Raw genomic sequence first — 21656 nt, 5'->3', positions numbered from 1 at the left:
TTAAAATATTTTAGAAATGTATTTACTTATTATAAATATGTATAATAATTGTATAATATACATCCACGTCTAATTTTTTCCAATTTAAGATGGGATTCTCTTTTCTTTTGGTAAAAAAATCAATTTTTTGTTTTTTACAGAATCTTGTAGTTTAACTTTGTAGGAATGTCTCTGCAAAATTTTAAATTAAAATTCACAAAAATTGTCAAAATTATGGACTTTTATTAAAGTGTACATTGGCGATTAGAAAAATCAGCAAATTTAGAAAAAAATCAATTCAACGAGTAAGAGGAAGGAATAATATACAGACCTGGAATATCTGATTAGTTGTAAATACCTGATATTTGTTCAGTAACTGCATTACAAACTTTATACGCGTTTTTCTCGAAACCACTTTTTTGTAGCTGGTTGACATGATTTAAAAAAAAAGTATTGGATCAATCAACTTGAAATTTTAACTGAATGTTAAGAAAGGATCCTTTTATTGTTTGATCTACAGGCAAAACAATAGATTGTATATATTTTTTTTAATTTCCAAAAGTTCGGGTAATTTTTTGCGAAAAAACGAACATCTAAGTTACCATTTCTCGAAAAATAATTTTTTTTTATTCATTGTAAATCAAACGATAATTACATGTGTATAAAATAAAATCTCATTGGAATTTTTGATTTCATATGAACTGGAAGGCAGATATCATGTCAATCGTTAATGAAGCAATTTTGCGGAGCGTCCTAGTTCACGGGCAATTCAAACTGTATTTTTAAGTGAACTGAATTGAAAAAATTTTCAAGTTATACAAAGTTTCAAAATAATTAATGTTACACTTTTGTTTATAAAAAATCCTAAAGTATCGATATTTTTGTCTAAGAAAAAAGGAAATCCCCCCTGAATAATTTATAATATACGAAAGTCCTTTCCTTAAAAACACATACCAATTATAAAATTTTAGATATTTATGCATAATTTAAAAATATGAAATACATGGAAAAATTAGAAAGGATTCAGGCTTCTTATGAATAACATTTCATGTTTAATTACGTAAATTTCATAATCTGTTGTTGCAATGAATTCATCCTTTGAGTGCAACGTCTACGCTAGATAGTTACGTGCACTTTCAGTCGCATGTATTGAGAATGAGATACGTAAGTAACTGAAGCCTTATTTTCTTGCGCGAAAAGGAATGTATTTCCGCTGTTTACTTCCTAGGCATTTTCAATATGTCCGCTCTTATAACTCCATGCGTACCAAAAATTCTCATCGTCTCAGGAAAACTCGAAACATACGCGGAGCTAGCTTTTTAAAGAGAGAAAAAAGGTTCCAGGTGTTCCAGACGTCGATGTCCTTTGTTTTCACGCCATTATAGTTCTGAACCCCTCGAAAATATATAAGATCGCCCCCTATGCGTAGTAGACAGAGATAACGAACAATAGGCAGCTGAGGGGCCGGGCCTTTGAACCGAGAACACAAAGGGCGTTACAGGTATACATATACGTGCATTTTTCAGCAGAAACGATGATAACGAACAAAAATAAAGTAGACAGAGTTAATAGCGATTATCACGGGACTAATTAAACCGTCACATGAAAATTGCAATTTCTTTCCTTTTCTTTTTCAAATTACCTACATATGCCGGCCGTTACACGCGACTGTAAATATACAATAACGTTAGTTTAATCTATGAAAGATTTAAAATATTATTTACGAATTATGGAAAATTTTTTTAATATTTTTGTGTTTACTTGTTATGGTTAGAAATATGGTTACCATTAATCCATAAGCGTTTGCAGTAATTTATAAAAAATGAGATAATGTATCAACATAATCGTGTTTTCTAGATAAAGTTAACGAACAACGTCACTTTGTAAATATACATTATTTTTTATACGATGCGGAATGATTATTCCGATCGAAGGTCGACCGATTCGTCGATATATGAAATAAAGGTAAATACCGTTCGAAATAATTGTCGTACTGATTCATCGGTTATCAGACAACGCAGTATATAATTACCGTTGTTCAAAGAGGAGCACTTAGAAAAGCTGAGATACTTCCAGGACTCCAACGGATCTTAAAACGTTTCCTGTGCCGATACGCCAGATTCGGTCGAATGAAGGCAGAATTTATCGATTCTGCTATTCATCTCCGCTCCACGCTACCTGGCCCTACTCCCATCCAATCCTGACGTCGGGATTTCTCAGTTTCAAAAAATTACCTGCCCGTAATTTCTGTCGAGTCAAGCACGTTAGCATCGTATTCGGTTAGGAACTGTGCCAAGGATACTTTCGAGGAAATATTTCTGGGAACATTAACATTTCATAGTTCCATCGCTGTTGCTTCAAACTTCCATCGAAATTTCATTCAAAACCATTTCATACATGACAGTACCATTTCGATTAAAATGCTATCACGAGCTAAACATATAATTATTAACAAAATGTGTTTACAAACAAATATTCATACTTATATATCATTTGAATAATCACGATGTAATTCTTCTCCGTTTCACTTTGGTTTCCCATTAAAATATACCCTAGTCGCAATCGTACTGCGTTTGACGAATGCACGCTTCGTTCCTTGATTTTATTGCGTGCAAAACGAGAGATTTCTCAAACTAAAATCCACAATTAACAGGTTAAAACGTATAACGTTTCGTTCGATATTCCAAGAGTAGATCGAACGGCAATAATTATCCGGGAAATATTAAATTGCGCACCTGATCGTAGCGTGCAGTAACGTCTTCGATTTGAGCACCACTCACGGGGAAAAATGGCATGAAAATCGGCGCTGCTCGAGATATGCTCTCCAGCCTATGGTAGAGCTTTAACTCGGTCTTGGGACTCCGAGAGCGAGCCGCAGTCTAGCGCGAGACGTCGTGGAAGCAGCATCGTGTTCTGTGCGTTGTAATCTCGTTTCACAATCCTCTACCACCGATTCGTTTGACAATACTGAATTCACATCACACACAAACACCGAGCGAACCCACTCGAACGTTTTCCCAAAGTCACCCAACGCTTTTCAAATTTTCCAACGGATAACCGAAAACGCGTAAAAGGACCACGGGGTAGATTTGCGCGGGAATTGACTGGAAACCGGGTCGCGTTGCAGGCGCATCTGTCCAGCATTTGTTCCTTCGGTTCGCAAGGACCGGTAGAAACGGTTGTCAGAGCACGGTCCCCTCGGGGAAGGAACGGCCGTGCAGCGAGGCGGCAGGATTTCTTCGAATCCCCCTTTCGTACGGACTGAGACGCATACCGCAATAAGTCGACGAATACATACTTTGGTCATTGTTTTCCTCGCGTTACCCTTTCTCGGTGCGATTAATTGTTCCGTTACGTAGCGAGCGGGAGAGAGAAAGAAAGCAAGCGGCAGCAGGTCGAGCGAGTCGTTCAGTGTGCTGTATAGTGTATCGACGAAAGTTTCGGTCGGCGTTCACGGTCAACCTGTTAGTCATGTGGGCACGGTAAAAACCGCACGGCAGGAACTCTGGAAGAGCAGTTTCTCGGGAATGGTATAATAATGACGTAGCGTGGAACCTGCTCTCTGATTACGGGCAAGGATACTTACGTACCTACACGATGCTCTGACGGACGGACGGGTCTTCTCTCGTCCCTTCGATCCTTTGTTGTGGCTGGTGGCGATGTTTGCTCGCTGGTTCCGCGAACGGTGCAACATGACCGCGTTCTACGCGAAAACGCGTCCTTCGAACGGCTCTACGAACGATACGCTGTGAAATTTGTTTTCTTTCGGACTCGCGTGAAAGGAATTCGCCCAATCGCCAACACAGGAACACCGCTCCCCCCGCCATGTGGTTGTCTCGGACTGTTTCACCAGGGTGGCACGCTAAGAAGATGGGTAAGTGGATCAGTGAATCTTTTATATTAGCAACACCGATCGGTATAGCGATGGAAAAAATGATAATCTTCGATTTATTTCGAAATAACACGATACATCGATCGCGATTCGGGCGATATATTGATTACCCGCAGAGACGCGTCGTTCTCGTTGTTTATGCCTGTTTGGTTAGAATCCTGACAGCCCGTGAAACGTTTGAAATAGCGTCGGCGAGCCTGCGCCGAATAAAACGATGTTTGAAGTAGTACCGCGTGCACGTTTGAGGGTAAAGATATTTTGTTCGTCGGGAGATTTTAAAATAGCGTTTTATTTAGGGAATACTTGCAGTGTAGCGAATTTACCATTTTCGAGTACTCCCAGCTCGACTCGCTGAAAGGACTTTGCAGGCAGAAAGGAGTAGTAGCACGGTAAAAATGTTAACGTCCACTTTATCGTCTACGTATGTTCCCATTTAAATTAGAGCGGAATGTGCTTTGCCAAATACAGTGCGTATATTGGGTGCATATTTGAAATGGAAGATGGAAATATTTCGGACGATTGAAATAAAAATATTTCAATCGCCGATTACCTCGCTTCCAGTTCGGAACATTTCATCGAGGCATCGAATATTTTAAACACCGATCGCAGTATTTTTCCTCGGAAGTTCAACGGATAACCATTGTACGAATAATTGAATTTCGATAACTCGAAATATCTGGATAATCGACATTCCCTCCCAGTTTCTTTTTTTTCCTTTTTTTTTTTAACGAGAGCATCGAACACAGTCACATTTCTTCCGCGAATATTTAGCCAGGTTTTGTTCGAACGTCACGCGTCGAAAGATCCATGACGTACCGTGACGTTTAAAATAAACGTGTTTCGACGCAAAAGGAATTGCGACTCGCTTCCTGAAAAATCGATCGCGGTCCCGCGCGTCCGAACGCACAACGCCGTTTCGTAACCGTTGCCAACCGTTATTTCTTGGAGGGTCAGCTTCGCCCTAGCGATTTTTCAAAAATATTTTTTTTTTTCAACCGGTCAAAATCCTGCCCGTAATTACGGCGACCGATATGTCGCTCGCGTTGTCGCATCGTGATATTTATGTTCGGTCCAAAATTTGTATCACGAGTCGAACTCGTTAAAGTACGGCAGGGGGTTAAAGGGGTGTTTGCAATGCTCGTCCCGCACGAGTAACGGCTTGGTAAAAATGCCGCGCGGAGACGGCCGGTAAATTTCAGACGATATTTTCGGCTCAAGGACGCCCAGGTTCTTAATCGTTTCTACTCGCCGGTTTCGCGTCCATTGCCCGCAATTAGCAATTACCTTTCCCGTTACTCCGGGTTTCCCCTTTCCCACCGGAGAGGGAAATTATTGTTCGCCTGGGAAAGCCCGCCTCAGAAATGTTTACCGATCCTCTGGAATCGTTAAGTGCTCGATGCGTTTAAATACCGATCCTATCCCAGTGAATCACTCGAATCGCGACGAGTGATTTAATCGCCGCGCTTGTTGTCAGATATGGATACCACTACGCTCTTAACGCTCGAAAAAAAATAGAGTACTCGTGTGCGCGTTACCAATACACCGAGAAATTTTCTAGAACAATTCTTTTTTTGCGCATTAACAACAACACGATACACCCTTTTTTCCTACCGAACGCACTGCCGTACCGTGATACTCGCGCGAACGCGATTTACGTTCGCGCTAGAGAGTAGAACGGTAGGTTTCACTTTTTATTAGAGGTTACGTGCAGTTTTTGCAATGGTAATTTTGTTGTAACGTCAGTTTATCGTTTTGAGGGCACTAATCTGTGATAACGGTAATACGGAGTGGATTTAATGGTTTTGAGAAACTGTGTCCGCCATTTTAGAAAATACGTCACTGAACGTTCGATTTCACTAATTTTAGAAGCGAATGGATGAAATACTAAATCGTAAGGAAGTATGATAAAGGAAATTATTTTTCAGTTGGAAGTATGGTAAGGCTCCTATTGGGTTCTCGATTGAAGAGAATCCCCGAAGTATTTCTCAGAATGCGCCTTATCGCGCGATCGAAGAAAAATGTTGGCGCGGCGCACAGTATTTTCCAAAGAGAATCTCGAATATTTCTTTGCTGATGCTCGGGTTTCAACCCTTTGAGCGGCGTCGCAGAGGGTGCGGGGAAAATGGCGTCCCCGCCGGGATTTTTGTGTGAACAGCACGGGGGATCGTATTAAGAGGCGGGTGGAATTACATTTCCTTGAGCACGGGACAAACGGGGCGTCCTTATCGTCCCGAGAGAGCTAATCTTCTTTCGAGCGCGTTGATAAATCGTTCTCGGACGACAGTTTTTCTATGCGAGCGCGCGACCGCGTCTACTCCGACGCTTGTCTTCGGGAACGGAGCCGTTTGTTATGTAAACACAGAGTTGATCTGTGGACAGAGCCAAAGACAAATATGAACCGCGATAAAATTTTGTCGCCGGTCATCGGTGAAAACTGGGGGTGGGTTCGGACTTAAACTTTTTATCCTCGAAACTCGAATCCGTAGCTTGGCGAGCTTTCGAAACTCAAGGCGCTGAGTTTATTCAGTAACAGGAATAATATTGTCGCACAAATCATTATTGACTGGAACAATTCTTGTACAGAAGAACACTATTCTGCTGTGATGAACGATCCTCAGTCATTGATTTAATCGTTATTCTCATTCGAGTTTCGAATTACAGAAAGGAAGGTGCAAAGTTTCGAATTCTTGAAACTCGAAACATTCTATGGTTCTGAAATGTGTCGAGGTTTCCCTTCGGAGCAAAACCACCCTTAGTGAAAACGGAATCTTGGAATCGTAGCCTGGACTTTGGAAAATCGGGAAGAATGCGTCGACGGTGGGGATGAAAAAAGCGTTTAATTAAAATAATACTCGCTGAGAGAATCGGCGGGCGGTGCGTTCTCTCGGCCGGACCGAATATTCGCGCGCGTAATTAAAATTTCCATCGCTTTGAATTCAGTCCGAACGACGTGCCCCTTTTTGCGTATTAAATATTATAGTCCCCGGTACGCATTTGCCGGCGCAGGACGGATTCGTTAACTTTTATCCGTCAGTCCTTCGGCGCGCTATTTTCCGGCTAAAAAATGAGAAACGCAAATTTTCGTTTCGCCCCGTTTCTTCTTTTTCTTATTGCGCAGCTCGGTTTTCGGTTTCGTTCGTCGGGATGTTTCTCGAGCTTTGCGTAAATATTACTTTAACAGTCCTCGGAGGATTTATTCCGAGGCTTTCCTTTTTAAGTTAAACAGTGGCGACCGTTCTCAGCGCAATGAAGTATATGCTATGAAGTATATACGTACAAAATGGAAATCCGATCATGAATCATTGATTTTATCTTAACCGCTTAACAGAGAATTTCTTCGCGCGAGGCAACAGTGCAACGTGGAGTTTTCCTCCGAGATTTTTTGCAATTTAACACGCTTTAACGTAATTCTATTTTTCTCTTGAGTTTATTGCTCCTCTTTACAATTAGTTTTCTGACAAAAAGGATGTTTATATTTAAGAAGTATGACAAAAAAGGAAATACTAAACAAATACTTACAAAGAGATTTTTATTTTAGAAACGTATTTTAGTGTGGAATTCATCAAAACGTTTTGTTGGACGCAATAAAAGACTTTACATTGCTTGCACATAAAATAAACTAATTCGCGGTCTTTTCTTGCTGCGCATACGACACGTTGTTTCCTCGTATGACGATATTCTCGATGAACTTTTGCAAATTCTTGCTCCATATGGTAACTATGGCTATTAAGGTGTTAAGTAAAATTTAGTAAAATTTCGTTATCCTATGGATTTATTAATAACCGTTTATTAAAGCCTCTTCTAAGCTCTCTAAAATTCTTTGGCTCTCGGACAAACACCTTTCCCTTTACACTTTATCGAGCGATTGACCATTCATTCGAAAAATTCGAAAAGCGCTCCGAACATTCCAATCCACTCAAATATTACTCGATTCATTAAACGCAGAGTCTTCAACCAGAAATGTTCAACAGTTTCAAACGACGTGTAGACGGCATTGTTTAAAGCTGTCTAATTAAAAAACACGTAAATTAAGCGACAAACTCAATTTCATTTCAATTTCGATACTTACAATTTTCCTGCATGGAAATCAAGCGGTGGCTAAGAGTCGTCCCTCGATCACAAAGGGATGAAACAGAGAAATCGAACCGAAGCAAAGTTAAACACGAACCAAATACTGTTCGCAATCCATATTCAATTCCCGCCACATGGTGGCACAGTTATCAGCCGAATCCAACGGCGAATCTCCCCCGTGAAGTGCGAGCCGGCACTAGAACGTCGCTGTGGGATTTTCCGAGGGTTCCTCAGCCCATTGTCGCACGCGGCACGCATCGCGCTCGCGGCGTATCTAAACGCATAATTAAACGACGTTGCATCATGGGCAAATTGCAATAATCCTTGCGCATTCGCCGGGTTTCCTTTCACGGGGGAGCGCGAGGGAATAATTGCTTTTGCTTCATTGTGCAACGCGCGCGAGCGGATCGCGGCACGCGCTTCGTCCCGTGGCGGGCTGGAGAGAGAGAAAGTCAGCAGCTCCTACGGATATTTGTTTCGTTGCCCGTATTCGCCGGAAGCCACGCTTTTCTGCCCGGACCAGGGCGTTCCTTATTCGAGCCGATTTGCGGAAACCTTCGAGACAGGTATCAGGAGGTACACGGCCCTTCCGGATTCGAGTCGAAACGTGAATCTCCACTGCTGCTCTCCTCCCCCGCAGCCTTTTTAGACGACGTATTATTGTGTCCTTTGACGAGGGCCGGGATACACTGCGCCGCCCTTTTACGGAGAGAGAAGCTCCGCGAGCGCGGGTATTTCAATGACGAATCAGGCAAGTAAGGAACACAGAGGATCTTTTCTGATAAGAAGACCCGGGGACATTTTTATGGAAATTCGATTGTGGCCAACGCACCGGGCGGATTGTGAGATTGCAGCTGGTGCGCCTTTGGTCCGCGGTGAAATTCGACAGTTATATACGTAGTTTCTTTCAGTTACAGTCTTGTTAGGAAATCTTTCCCGAGGTCTGTGAGGGATTGAATGAAACAAGTTAATCGGTAGAACGGATTCGAGGCCGCGCGTCCCTTAGCGCGGAATACCTTAGGAGTTCCGTTTCAGTCTCGGAGTGTACCCGGTGTTCCTGAAGCGAGGAACTAGGGCGGAGACTTAATGCTTTAATCCCGGCACACGTGCCGGGTAATTGTTGCATGAATATTTTGCGTATTAGATTCGATCCAGTTTAGGGAGAATTGTGTGTCTAGCTAGATAGCGCACAGCAAATGTCACCTCGCTGAAGGTGGCAGACCAAAGTAGCAGTGATAGTAGTTTTCAACTCGTCGAAAGGAAACTGCAGGATTCATCCGCGATGCAAAGAACAGAACGGCGAACATTCGTTCGTAAAATGGAGCCGCGCATTTTTCATTAAGTAGGATCGAACGATTCGACAGTACCAAATTAGCTCCATAAATCCCAGGAATTCATCCCGCCGTTCCAGCGATATCACCGCAACTCGCGGCGCCCGGCGAGAATTATCTCTGGCAGCTCTCGGAGCTCGTTGAAAATTCAGGATAATTTTTCCGCTAGGACACTTCGCGCCGGAAGTAATCGCGGAGAAACAATCGCAGGTGGTGGTCGGGTATCGGACGGTTGCCCTCGAAAATGGAATTCCCTCGCGTTCTGCGACTACAGCTGGTCGGGTCTTTCCGCGAGGTGTCCTGGATCGCGTTCGCCGGAAAGAATAGATCGTCCCGTAGCCTGCATAACGAGAGGGCGTGTCACGACAAACGGAACGATAAACGAATCCTTTTGTGTCGCGTGCAGGCAAGTTGCTCGCCGGGTGGGGCTACGGGCGACGGTGTCGTTAAATTCTGTATCGGAACACGCCGGCAGGAGAAAACTTTTGCCCCTGTCCCGGGACGGAAATGAAATTCCGCGCCGGTACTTTCCGTCCGCCCCGTTTCACGGTTGTTAGCGATATTTTTGATAATTGCGTATCGGTGTATCGTCGTCGGGACCGCTTGCAATCGCGGGACGTGCAATCGATAGGCGAACAGAGCGCAATTTCTCCCTCCGGCCGACCCCCTCCGCATGCCGCTGCCCTGCAATTGATACCGTAAAAAGCTGTCTTCGATCTGCGACGCGCCTGTTCGCCCTCCCCTTATCCAGGATATTTAACATTTAACTTCGCTGGTTCGAAGTGTTATCGGCTTTTTATTCGGGAATACTTGGGTGTTGTTCGGGCAATATTCGTTTGCAAAGGGAATAGCGGTTCGGGGATGTAACGAGACCATTACCGGAGCATGGATGATTAACTTCGCCTTTCGAAGATTAGGAATAATTGAAAAAATGGACTCGATCGCTTTCAATTTGCTGTTCAATTTTAACATGTATTCCATTAATACGTGGACACGGAGAAACGTTAAAATTATAATTATGTGATGTACAGTCGCAATATATCGAATAATTGCGTCGGAAATTGGTAAAACGCGTGGCTATTACAATGAAATTGTATATCCTATTCGAACAGCGTTTCCCCTGCTAATTGATATGTATTTCCCTCTGAGCCTAGAAGGGACGAGCAGGCGGCGCACTTTTTAATTTTCATCCAACGCAGGAAAGAACGCTAAATAACGAACGGTCGCGCGCGCGACAACTTTTCCAATGGACACCGGTCGCCCCCGTTCGCGCCGGCGCGACCCGCGACCCCGTTTCGATTTCGAAATACGCCGTTTAATTATCAACAATATGCCGGCCCTATTAAAATTCGATCAACGGCACGGAAAGATTCCTATTCCGCCGGGAAATTGGATCGCTTCCGGCTCGTCAAACGGAGCCGACCTCCTTCCGCCGGATTTTCGAACGCAAACCGTTCGGCGGCGGGATAATGTCCCGCGAAAACTTTTGTGCCCTGGTTCTCGAACTCTATTTACGGATCGGTGATTTATTAATTCCGCTTAAGCCCGCGAAACGTTCCAGCGTCTGCGATCCGTTCCGGCCGGACGAAAACGCCGCGTCGGATCTGAGCCCCGCCGGGATGTTCCCAGAAATATTTTCATGCGCAAGAGGAACTATCGCTGGAAAACATTATTCCCGACAAACTCGGGGCGCGCGTGTCGTTATCATTACCGAAACTTGTCCGACGTCTCCGTTCACCCTCTGTCCGAGGGGTTAACGACTATCACCGGACCCCGTAACTCCGAACTTCCCGTAACGAGCGCAATTATTTGCAGCCACTTAGCGTAATCCTCTTCCGCACGAGATCTCCTTCAAAACTCGGGATAAACGAGTTATTTACATTCTAGATGTCGGAAGAACATCCGCGCAAAGACGGGGATTAATTTATTCTTCGAAAATCCGCGGCGAGCTAATTGGCCGAACGTTCCGGCGCGCTCGCAGCAGATTTCAGTGTCACTCGAGCGGACCGTGGGTGAGCGAGGGGCGAATGATCGGCGCGCAGCGATCCGTTCGTTTGTTAATTACTGGATATTAATTTTGCCGCGCGACGGTTACCGTCCGTCCATCCGTCGGTCCGTATCCCCTCTGACCCATTCTCCTCTCTAGACCGTTTGATTAATCATCGTTATTACACCGGACCGAAATTGAAATCGTGCTCGCGCGTTATTATTTTATAATTGCGCCGGTTCTTCAAGCGATCGGCAGGCCGGAGGAATGCCGCGAGATCCGCTTATTGCCGGAACGCGCGCGGGCCGACGTTAATTCCGGCCGGGCCCGGCCCTCTGGTCCCGGTATATACAGCTGGTGAACGAGTACGCGCCGCCATTATAACCAGGTCGTGTCGTTAAACCGGGAAACCCCTGTAATGAGGGTTGCGCGCGAGGATTTTCGATGAGCCGTAAATTCAGCGGGCCCGAACGAACGAACGAACGCGCGCCGCGGGAAATTAAGCTGTTGCTGCCCCCGCCCCGCCGCGCCGCTGCCACCGCTGTTCGGGCGCGTCGACGTGTTTATCGCGCCGCGAGACTTCCGCAAAACCGTCCTCCGACACCGCCGGAAATTCTTCGCAACGCTTTTCGCCCGCGTGACACCGTTCTCCGAGGGCCGATTCCGTGTCAGTCTTCGACACGGATTCGTTTTTCGCGCGGAGATTCTTCTTCTTCGCTCTTCTGCCTTCTTCTTCTTCTTCCTCCTCTTCTCCTTTATCGATCCTTCGCGCTTATGAAATTGTGGCGTCGGATTTAATAACAGCGCTTAGAGCGAACAACGCCCTTCCCACGTTGTCTTCAGTATTTCATTTCACCGCGATTAATCACTTCCCAGGTATTCGACCAAATAGGTTCTCCACCTTCCGCCGCGCGCGATGCTTTTTGCCCGTCGAACGTGAGCCCCAAGTGATAAGGGAAATAGCGGTATTTTTCAGGGGAAGTGGCGATTTACAGTTCTCGATGGTAGTTAGTTGTTGGCGCTTGATTAATGATTGTCCGGTTTTGTTCTTCGTTGATCGCGAAAGATAGGTGCGCTGGGGAAATGGTAATAGCGAGTTTAATAGTGGATTTGTTACATAAGTCTATTAACGAACGTGATATATAAAACGAATGACGCTCGGAATAATAATTAACTCATTGTGGACCCATTCGTATGTCCACTAGCACTAGCATGAACTGCTCGTGGCGTGTAAATCATTTCGCGAATTTTGCTTGCAGTGCCGTTTTGTTCGATGTAAATGCACTGGGATAAACGTGGTCCGCTAGAAGTTGGCTCGCTAGTTATTTCGTCATTGTGTTTAATCGTGACACGAACGAGTTAATCAGAAACGAAATTAAAATAGAACATTGCAATTAAAATGATAATGATAGTCAGAATCGTATATGCCATCCAATCAAAATCCCAATGAAAATCAGAATCGCAGTTAATGAAACGGAAAATCGAAATAAACGCGTGGAAACGGTGAGCCACGCGAGTATCGAGTACCGCTATCAAACCCAGCCGTGTCTCTAACTGCGAGCGGAAAGAAAATAACGGCCAGGACGCGTTGTCCACGACCGCTCTCGATTGCACGTTACCGTCGTGCCTCAAGACCAAGGATCGGGAACGGCCAAGGGACGAAAGGGACCTCGAAAAGGACCGACGCTCGTCCGCACGAAATTCGTTATTTTCGTTTCAGCACGAAATTGACAGAGCTGCCTCGGGCATGTCACGAATCGATGGTCCAGTTAAAGCCGCGTACGCGGCACGTTAACGAGCGTTAATGAAAGAGCGACGGTGAAAGGGGAACGCAGAACCGCGGAAAGGCAGGGAAACCACCGCGCCAGGATGGCTCGTGTATATAAGTCCCGGCACGGTTTACGCGTTAATGTTTACGAGCGATCGTTATACCGCTCAAGAAGCTAAACTTGTAACAGTTTTCCCCGGCCACGTTCGTTTTTACGCTTCCGTGTTTAGCGGTGTAATAAAGCGCCGCGATAAAAAAAAAAGAAAAAAATTATTATTCGAGGGGGGATTTTCACGCGTCACGTCCTGACGCCGCGGAATAAAACGCGCAACTTTTCACATTTCGCTCGTCCGTAAACCTCGGTTAACGATAATCAAATGTTGTCTCTTGGTGTGTACGATACCGTAAATCGTCTGATGCATAATTTATTCGTGTACACGTTATGATGTGTCATAAAGCATACTGTTTGCATGCATTTTAAATAAATACAACAATAACAATACATCTTTGTTGCGGTGCTAATAGCACTATAACAGAAACAACGAAAATAATACTAATCAGTGCTAAATAATACCACAGCAATAACAGGTAAACATCCCCTTCATCATCCCCCCGCGCCGTAACGCCCAACGAGCTCTCCCCGCACAACAAACAATAACGATCCCAATTTCTCGAAGCGATTACGAGCAAAATAATTGGTAGCCCGGGACGTTAACCAGTAGCCGGGGCAAGAGCGCTCGCGTGACTGGTTGTTCTCGAAGCGATCGCAGTAATTCTCGAGGACAGTGTTCGTAGCCGGATTCTTCTGGAAATTAGCTGGGAAATTTCGTTCGGGCAGTTGGATGAGTCGAGGGGTAACAACCTGCGTGTATCGAGTTAGCCGGGCCCGCGTTCTCCGATCCACGAGAGAGTAGTAGGGTGGGCGAGAATAGGGGATGGAGGCCGCGGATCGTTACCGATTTCCTTCCATCGGCCGTCGTTCCCGCGGAATTGCGATTTTTATTCCCGCATGGAGACAGAACGAGAGGGAGGTATACTGTGTACACGACACCGTCGAGCGTGGAGGGCCGACGGCGTGTTTCCAGATACGCTCTCACAAGCGCCCGGAAAATATCGGGCCACTCGAAATTCGTGTCGAGCGGAACAGGTTTTATCGGGCCGGGTTGGCCGGCCTGTGCTAGAAGTGCTAGATCGTTCCCCGGCAATACTGGCTGGGCAAGCGAGAGATCGTTCGACAGAATCCGCTCGACCATACACCCTTTTACCGGGCCGAATAATGCGCCCGGAAGCGGCGCGCGAAGTGTACCGGTGTTTGATCAAACTTTCGGCTGCCGGATACAGGGATGCACGGTCACCTTCGACCCCGGCGCGATGCGTCTTCGCTCCTCTGCGCTGCGGAGTGTCCTCGATTTTTCACTTCGGCGGTTGCCATTGAAGTCGCTTGACCTTTCGCGATGCGAAGTATTCTTGGCTTCTCGGTTCAAAGGCGCCAATGCTGTTTGCCTCGATGAAAGGTTAATGGGGTAGTTCAGTGGCTTGGGGCCGTTTTGGGCGCATTGAAGTTGTAGTTACGACATAGTTGGATTATGAGTGATTAGGGTGGTAGTTCGTGATTGACATTGGGGGCAATCGGTGATTGGTATTGGGAGAAATTGGTGATAGATATTGGGAGGAATTGGTAATTGATGTTTGTCGAAATTGGTAATTGATGTTAGCAGAAATTGGTAAATAATTGTTAGAATAGAATTGAACTCCTTAAGTAATATAGATATTTGAAGTTACGAAACTAGTACAGAAGGTTTATTACGGCAGCTATTTACTTTAGTAATTGAACAAGGCACTCCAATTAAGGTGATAAACCATGCACGATCGTGAGCCGCGCGGAAAGGCAAATAAGAATGAATGAAAATTGGAAATAATTTCGGGGCTGCTTGTATCTCGCGGAATTTTGTCGTTACGAGGAAAAGTATTACCGGTAGAAGTTCGAAGGGCCAATTCCCCCGATTCGTTTCGATCCCGAGAGAGGAAAGTACGGGGATATTTCACAGATAAGGTCTGCAGTTTAGAAATGGACATTCCGGGGTAGCAAGAAAATAAAACTGCGTTTCGTTGAATTGAATTGGGAACGATCCAGTCTACTTTTCTATTAAGGATATGGCAAATTTTCAACGGTTAATATTCAGTGAACCAGATCTTGCATACGTTACACGTGTAGTACATCAATATTCAGATAAAAAAACGAACCGTTATTTTCATGAAAAAATGCCGATCCCCCTACAGTTAACAAGAAGTAAATCTCGCCGAGAAAAGAATAGTCCCTGAATCGTTAAAGTAAAATAACGGTCACCTAAACACGTCCATTATGCTTATGCTAATTCGATGACTCGAAGAAACGTTTACACTTTTTTATCACCATCGCAAGTGAATTGAGTATGCCAACGGTAATTTCAGATGCGCTTGCGGTGCGAACTTTATATCCGTCGCGTCAGTTCCTATCAGCAAGAAACGCGGATTACTTGCCAGCGTTATAATACCTCTTCGCAGCGAATTCTTTTAATCTCGCAACAATAGAACTTCCCGCTTAATTGTTATTTCGGTGTGCACGTTTTTCGAGGCGCGGCGCGGATCGCCAGCGTGCCTCGTTCGGCGCGAAGGGTTAAATTACCGCTGATACGATTTCATCGTTGCGAGAAGAACCTCTAATCAATCCGGTCGTCGAGTTTCCCTACAAAGAAACCTTGAGTGGCTCGCTTCACGGATGCGAGGCACGAGTCGGAACGGCGAGCGAGCGATATTATTTCACCGGGGGAAGCGCGGCGTTGAATCCTCCCGGCACCGAGGAGGACAGATTTTTCTCGGCTTTCGCGAGGTCTCGGACACGAATCGCGGATTATGTAAAACGGCAACGCGATTACCAATCAGAGGCGCGAGGAAAAAGGAACGAGCAGATGGGGGGGAGGGGGTGATTCGATGGGGATCGCGGGAATGGCGATCCGCTTCTGCGAATGAGCAACGCGTGATTGTACAGGGCGTTTTACGTAAGACCGAAATAAGAATTAACTTTTAACCCTTTACACTCGAGAATATTTTTCGCAACAAATATTCCTTATTTTCCGATGAAATATCAATGGTATTTTCTTACAATTAATATAAAGCAATACCTTGCATAAATTAAGCGACGAAACTATTTTATTTCGATGTTCCATGTGTTGGTAGATTATAAAATAATTCAATATTGAATTTTAAATTTTATAATTTCGTTGGGTTAAATCAAATTGCGATTGAAAGGCGCCTCTCGAGTGCAAAGGGTTAACTGCGTTCGACGAGTGCACGCGTCATCTGAAAACTCGCAATGATACTAATCTTTTCAACGATGAATTAGTTACTTTTTCATATGGACGTGTAATTGCTCCAGTTTTTCCTCGGAATATGTTCTAGCTGCATTTTCACTGCGTTTGACGGTTATATACTTCATTGCTTGACTTTATTGCGTGCACAAAAGGGGGAGATTTTTAAATCTAAATTTCACAGTTAACTGGTTAACACGTTCGCTGCCAGCGTCGCATATTCGCGACGATCAATGTTTCATATTTTCTGTGAAAAAGAGTAAATTACCTTTACGTCTATTTTCGTTTGATATTGTAACGTTTGGTGTAATTCTTGATTATTATTTGCATCTTGTAAAGACGAAGTGTTTCATTTAATAAGGTATCGTAACCACGGCGACTATTATTGACAGAAGTGTTGGCAACGAATGGTTAATGACGCGAGAAATACTTGATAGATGATTTGAATTCTGTCAGGTAGAAGTACCGTGAGTAGGTAATTCTTTCTTATGCCGAGTCACTTCGCTGCTGCGTCCCGTGGCACTTGTTGAACTGTTGGAATTCAAGTATCACCTTGAAGGAAAGATATCTATGTACGTAGCACTGTGTATTCTCGGAGAAGTTCAATTCGATAGTCGATAGAATTGAATTCTATGTCGTAGATACGAGAGACATTTATTTTTATAGTGTATTGGGCATTCAATCGCGTATTTCAAGGGTGCCGTTCGACCGTAAATGTATCGCAATCCAGACATAATACGTTAAGCCGATCGATCGGTCGTCGGCGAGAGGAGACACCTGCTGGAACCCAGACCACCTCGCCAGCTGTGTAATTAGCGTTCGTAAGTAGATGCTCGTGATTCAATCGGACGATATTTTTATCGGCTCGTAGATGGGTTCGATTAAGCGGAGGACACTTGACTGGATCGGCCGTTGACACCTTCGGGGCCAGGAGTCGATTAAATTCTCCATCTGGTTCAGTCGGGATTTCTTTTGTCCCCTGGATGTATGATTCATTATCACTGTTATTCGTTTTCAATCCTGCGAACCGTTCGATCATCTCCGAAAAGTTAATGAATAACCAAGTAAGAATTAAGATAGTACATATTCTACAACAGTAATTGCATGTTTATTACATATAATTATTAAATAAGAGTTCCAAAAGACTAATACTCTGTTCCACCTTATATAACATTATCGAAGATCTGTATTTTCAATTAAAAACGTTTACTTTAGACTTGAAGTCGTATTTCATCGAACAGTACAATATTGAAACTTGAATATTGCTGTAAAACGAACAAAAATTCTTTGCTATCGGAAGATTTTTGTTGAATTATTAATACTATGAGGATTTTTATTAAACGATACTATATTAAAGATTGAATATCATGAGGGCACGAACAAACGAGGAGAAACAGTTATTTTTCATCGAAAGATTTTTGTTGAATTCTCGATGCCACGAGGAACTCTCGTAGAACATCTTCCAAGCGCTGTCGTTCAGGTTAGTCACGAGGCGCTTACCGAATCCGTTAAATCGTAATCGCGGCGCTCTCGCGATCTGTAAGAGTAATACAAACTTCGGAGTGAATTGCAGACGGAGCTTTTGTATATTCGCGTAACAACGGGCCCGAGTAATCTTACTACCTGGAACGAGTCTGTTCGCCGGGATGGATCTCGTTCTGTTACGTTGTTCAGGATTAACTTTTGAATTTGAATGGTGGGGCCGGAGATAGGGTGTAGCCGGGAGTTACTTCTGACGGAAGTGTCCCGGAGGGCCTCCCAGAACTCGGAACAGGCGGATCGCGAGTGTAAATCAAATCGAAAGAAATCTAGGCTGCGCGCGAACTCGCCTGCTAGCCGTCTGAACCGTTTATTAATCAAGATTTCGATTCGTTTCCCGGCAATCGTAGACTTCAATCCATCAGCTATGATCTGATCTGTAAACATATAATATTCATTTAATCACGTATAGATGTTACATCCCTTAAAATGATTAATTCTTTAATTCTGTAATTCTTAGAAGTAATTCATTCTGGTATTTCAGCTTAGAAACTTTGGTACACGGTTTAGCAATATTTTCATTGCTTTGAAATATCACTTCGCAACTCTGAAAATTGTACAAAATTTCTGCTGTATAAATCTTGATGAATCTCCAGTGAAACAGAATACACAGATCGGTTCTCCAATTACACGTAACTCGCAAGTAAACACGCAAAATGGCCACCGCTTCGCCACTCTGCCAGTTTCAGCAAATTACTCTTCTTCTTCGTAAACACGTGAATATCGCATGAACACCGTTGGTCTAATCTAAGCCAAAAATTTTAATCCACTTTCTTAATTCGGTTCGTGGATTAAAATATATTATCAGTCGTCCGGTTCAGGATCAACATTCCGATTCGAATGGGCCGTAGTCTTTCTCGGCGCAATTTGCCCGCAGACCGTCATAGAACGCTCTTGCTCGCGCGTAAATCAGACGAAAAAGAGTCCAGACGTTGTATCGGACACGTGAGCGGTAGCCAGGCTCATCCTCCGGCTAGCCTAAATTTAACCAACGAGCGCGTCCTTCAATTTAATTCGCTCTTCTTGACCCAAAACCGGGTTTTTCCTGTTGTCGCGTACCGGCTGACAGGTTACGGCGCAGTTTATTAACACGTTCAATTCTGTACGATTTTCTGAAGAAACATATGAATCTCAGACTACTTGGGTAAGATCAAACTGAAATTAAATTACACGTTTTCCTATTTAGCTGCATATCTGTTTTACGGCGAAACAGCGAGACAACTGAAATGGAAACTTGCGCTCAGACGTGTATTTGCAGCATGTGGTAAGAGATAACTAATTGCACACTCATTTGATAAGGACATATATATAATAAGCGTATAATATTATAGATTGCTAACATATTAATCCCCTAGTTCAGCGATAACAAAGAAACACAGTAGAAATGCAGTGCAGGTTATTTAAGTGTTATCGAGTCGCGTTATCGTTCTTCGAGTGGTTTATCTTTCTGAACGTCACAGCATTGCGTAACTTCGTAATATTGAAAAGTTCACGAACGACTATCGTTCGGTTGAACGAATTACATCGAGTCGACTTGTTTGGAGGTCGCGTAGCGTTGACCACAAGATGATCGTCATTGGTTATCGTTTCGGTAATTTATTTAGGGACATCCGATATTCGCTAGAATTATAGTTACACTCTGCATGATTACGATATTGCAAACAAACATAACGGAAATTGAAAATACGCAGCTGTCTGAATGAAGCTTAATGTCGATTCTGCCTCAACCTAGCATCCCCTAAGGATCCATCTATAGAAGGAACAAGGCAACGATAGTTCTCATTGCTAAAAACGATCCTCAAACATGTTCAAATCGTTGAACTTGTACTTGAACACTACACAATTACAATATTACAAACAAATACGTACAGAGTATGTAAAACACGTAGCTATCGAAATGAAATATCAAACCTGCCTCTTCACAGGATCCCGTAAGATCCGATCAACCTAGAGAGGAAAGAGAAAAAATGTTCACGTTGTTGAACACGATCGTCAAACGTGTGGGAATTGTTGAGCGGAAGGTGGTCGCTCGCGCCTTTCGTGTGCTCCCGATTACGATCGTAGTTTGTTAATGCTCCGGCCGCAAATTTCGGAGGATCGGGTATCGGGACTTTACGTCTAGCCGGGCGGGCGGCGACTGTACGGAAAGTGGCTCTAGCGTGCACTCCGGCAATATTGCGCGCTTTCGGCTATGCGCTCCGGGGGGTCTCCATCGTATTGGAAATTAATTTTCCTCCGGGAATGCATGCGATAGCTACCGGTCTCTATATGTTGTTCTAAAATATCTTTCCACCAAGCTTCCGCATCCCTTCTCTGTTTGCCGCGGACGCCGCTCGGACCCATTTCATGCCTCGTGGAACTTCCATTAGCGGCGCATTTTCCAATGGAGATCTTATTATTACTATTATTATTTAACGTATCACGGTTTATCGTTCGCCGACGGATAATAGACCTCGCAATTGATGCGTTTCCGGCACTGCGCTGTCCTGGATTTTAGTTTTCAACGGTTGTTTGCGACGATTTTCTGTCACGATCGTGAACAGAGATTGATTGAAACGTCGACGGTGTTATTAGTATTATTACTATCGATAGTGTCAGTACATGGTATCCGTGAATCTGGTTTACAGGATATTCAAACATGTTTTTAAGTTTAAAGGAAATACATAGTAAATGTTTTCGTTGAGACTGTTTTCTACGAAAGTTTCATAAAAATCGACCGACGCCTCGATATTGCCGTTGTAAGAACGAGGTATTTAGCAGTGCCGTTTCTGTTATTCTCACAACTGCATGATACATTCAACATTAATTTCACTACGGTCTTGAAGACGTATATATCTAAAAGCCATAACCATTTCCACTAGAACGGGCGCTCGAAAAACGCTATATATTAAGGTCACACAATTTCGAGGAGAATCGATTGCACGCTTTGTTCCGCGGGGACATTGCATTCTACCTCCGTCCACCCGATCCGATTGATTCTGCTGCGATATGAAATACATTATTAATATCGAATGTCGATGCAACAGAAACGCTCCGATGGTGTCGAGTGTCCCTTGAAACGCGCGAACGGAAGGACGCCAGGTTCGCGATCCCCCGCTAGTTTTTCCACTGTGCGACAACCATTGCGATGCACATGCATTAACACCACCGCGTGTGTGTGTGTATCCGGAGACTTCCGCATCGTTAGATATGCGTGAAAGTGAAGTAGCACTGAACTGGAACTATTCAAGTTTTTATCAGTTTTTACTGGTATCTTGTTATATTTTTCTCTGTACTTTCACCGTGTGCTGTTAGCATTATGTTGTTGAATTTAATACAATTGCCTAGAAACACAAATTACATACGATGGGACAAAAAGTTAAATGGACTCTGAAAATCTGGGGCAAACTAGATCTAGACATCATCGTAGGATTAACGTGCCCTGCAGTGTGGACGTTTAATAGTTGCAACGAAGACATTCACCCTCTGCATTCGAAAAGGTCCCCGTCGCAAATATTCATCACTTTTTAATGAAACGTCGATGATATTTTGAAGCTGGCGTACACGGAAATCAAACAGAAACCGAGAAAACAGCGCGATTGTATTTCAATACATCATGTATCAATACATTACACAAAATTCGAGATTAAATATCGAATTCTATCATTCGGCCGCACGAAATGAACTGCGAGTGGCCCTTCGGCTGGTTAATTGTATGCAATAATATTCTATTATACCGAACGCATAAACATTTCACTAGCAC

The 21656-nt window shown here is 44.0% G+C and overlaps 1 protein-coding gene and 1 long non-coding RNA gene across 2 annotated transcripts in view; one reads left to right on the top strand and one right to left on the bottom strand.

The window, feature by feature from the left end:
* Positions 1-135: 135 nt before the first annotated feature.
* On the bottom strand, positions 136-2868 carry LOC116435157 (uncharacterized). Its single transcript, XR_004236699.2, has 4 exons — positions 2715-2868; positions 2462-2612; positions 2012-2297; positions 136-1449 (listed from the first exon to the last, which is right to left on the bottom strand). It is a non-coding gene; the product is annotated as an uncharacterized LOC116435157 (long non-coding RNA).
* An 844-nt stretch (positions 2869-3712) lies between these two features.
* Positions 3713-21656, top strand: part of Lapsyn (Leucine-rich repeat activity-regulated protein at synapses) — a 62095-nt gene continuing 44151 nt past the window's right edge. Inside the window, exon 1 of the mRNA XM_031994417.2 lies at positions 3713-3853. Within this exon, the coding sequence (XP_031850277.1) occupies positions 3805-3853 (49 nt within the window). The 5' untranslated portion in view covers positions 3713-3804. The remainder of the gene's footprint in view (positions 3854-21656) is intronic.

Source organism: Nomia melanderi, chromosome 4 (assembly GCF_051020985.1).
Source record: "Nomia melanderi isolate GNS246 chromosome 4, iyNomMela1, whole genome shotgun sequence".
Lineage (NCBI taxonomy): Eukaryota > Metazoa > Arthropoda > Insecta > Hymenoptera > Halictidae > Nomia > Nomia melanderi.
The sequence above is the reverse complement of the archived record's forward strand: the minus strand, read 5'-3'. Positions and strand labels throughout refer to the sequence as shown.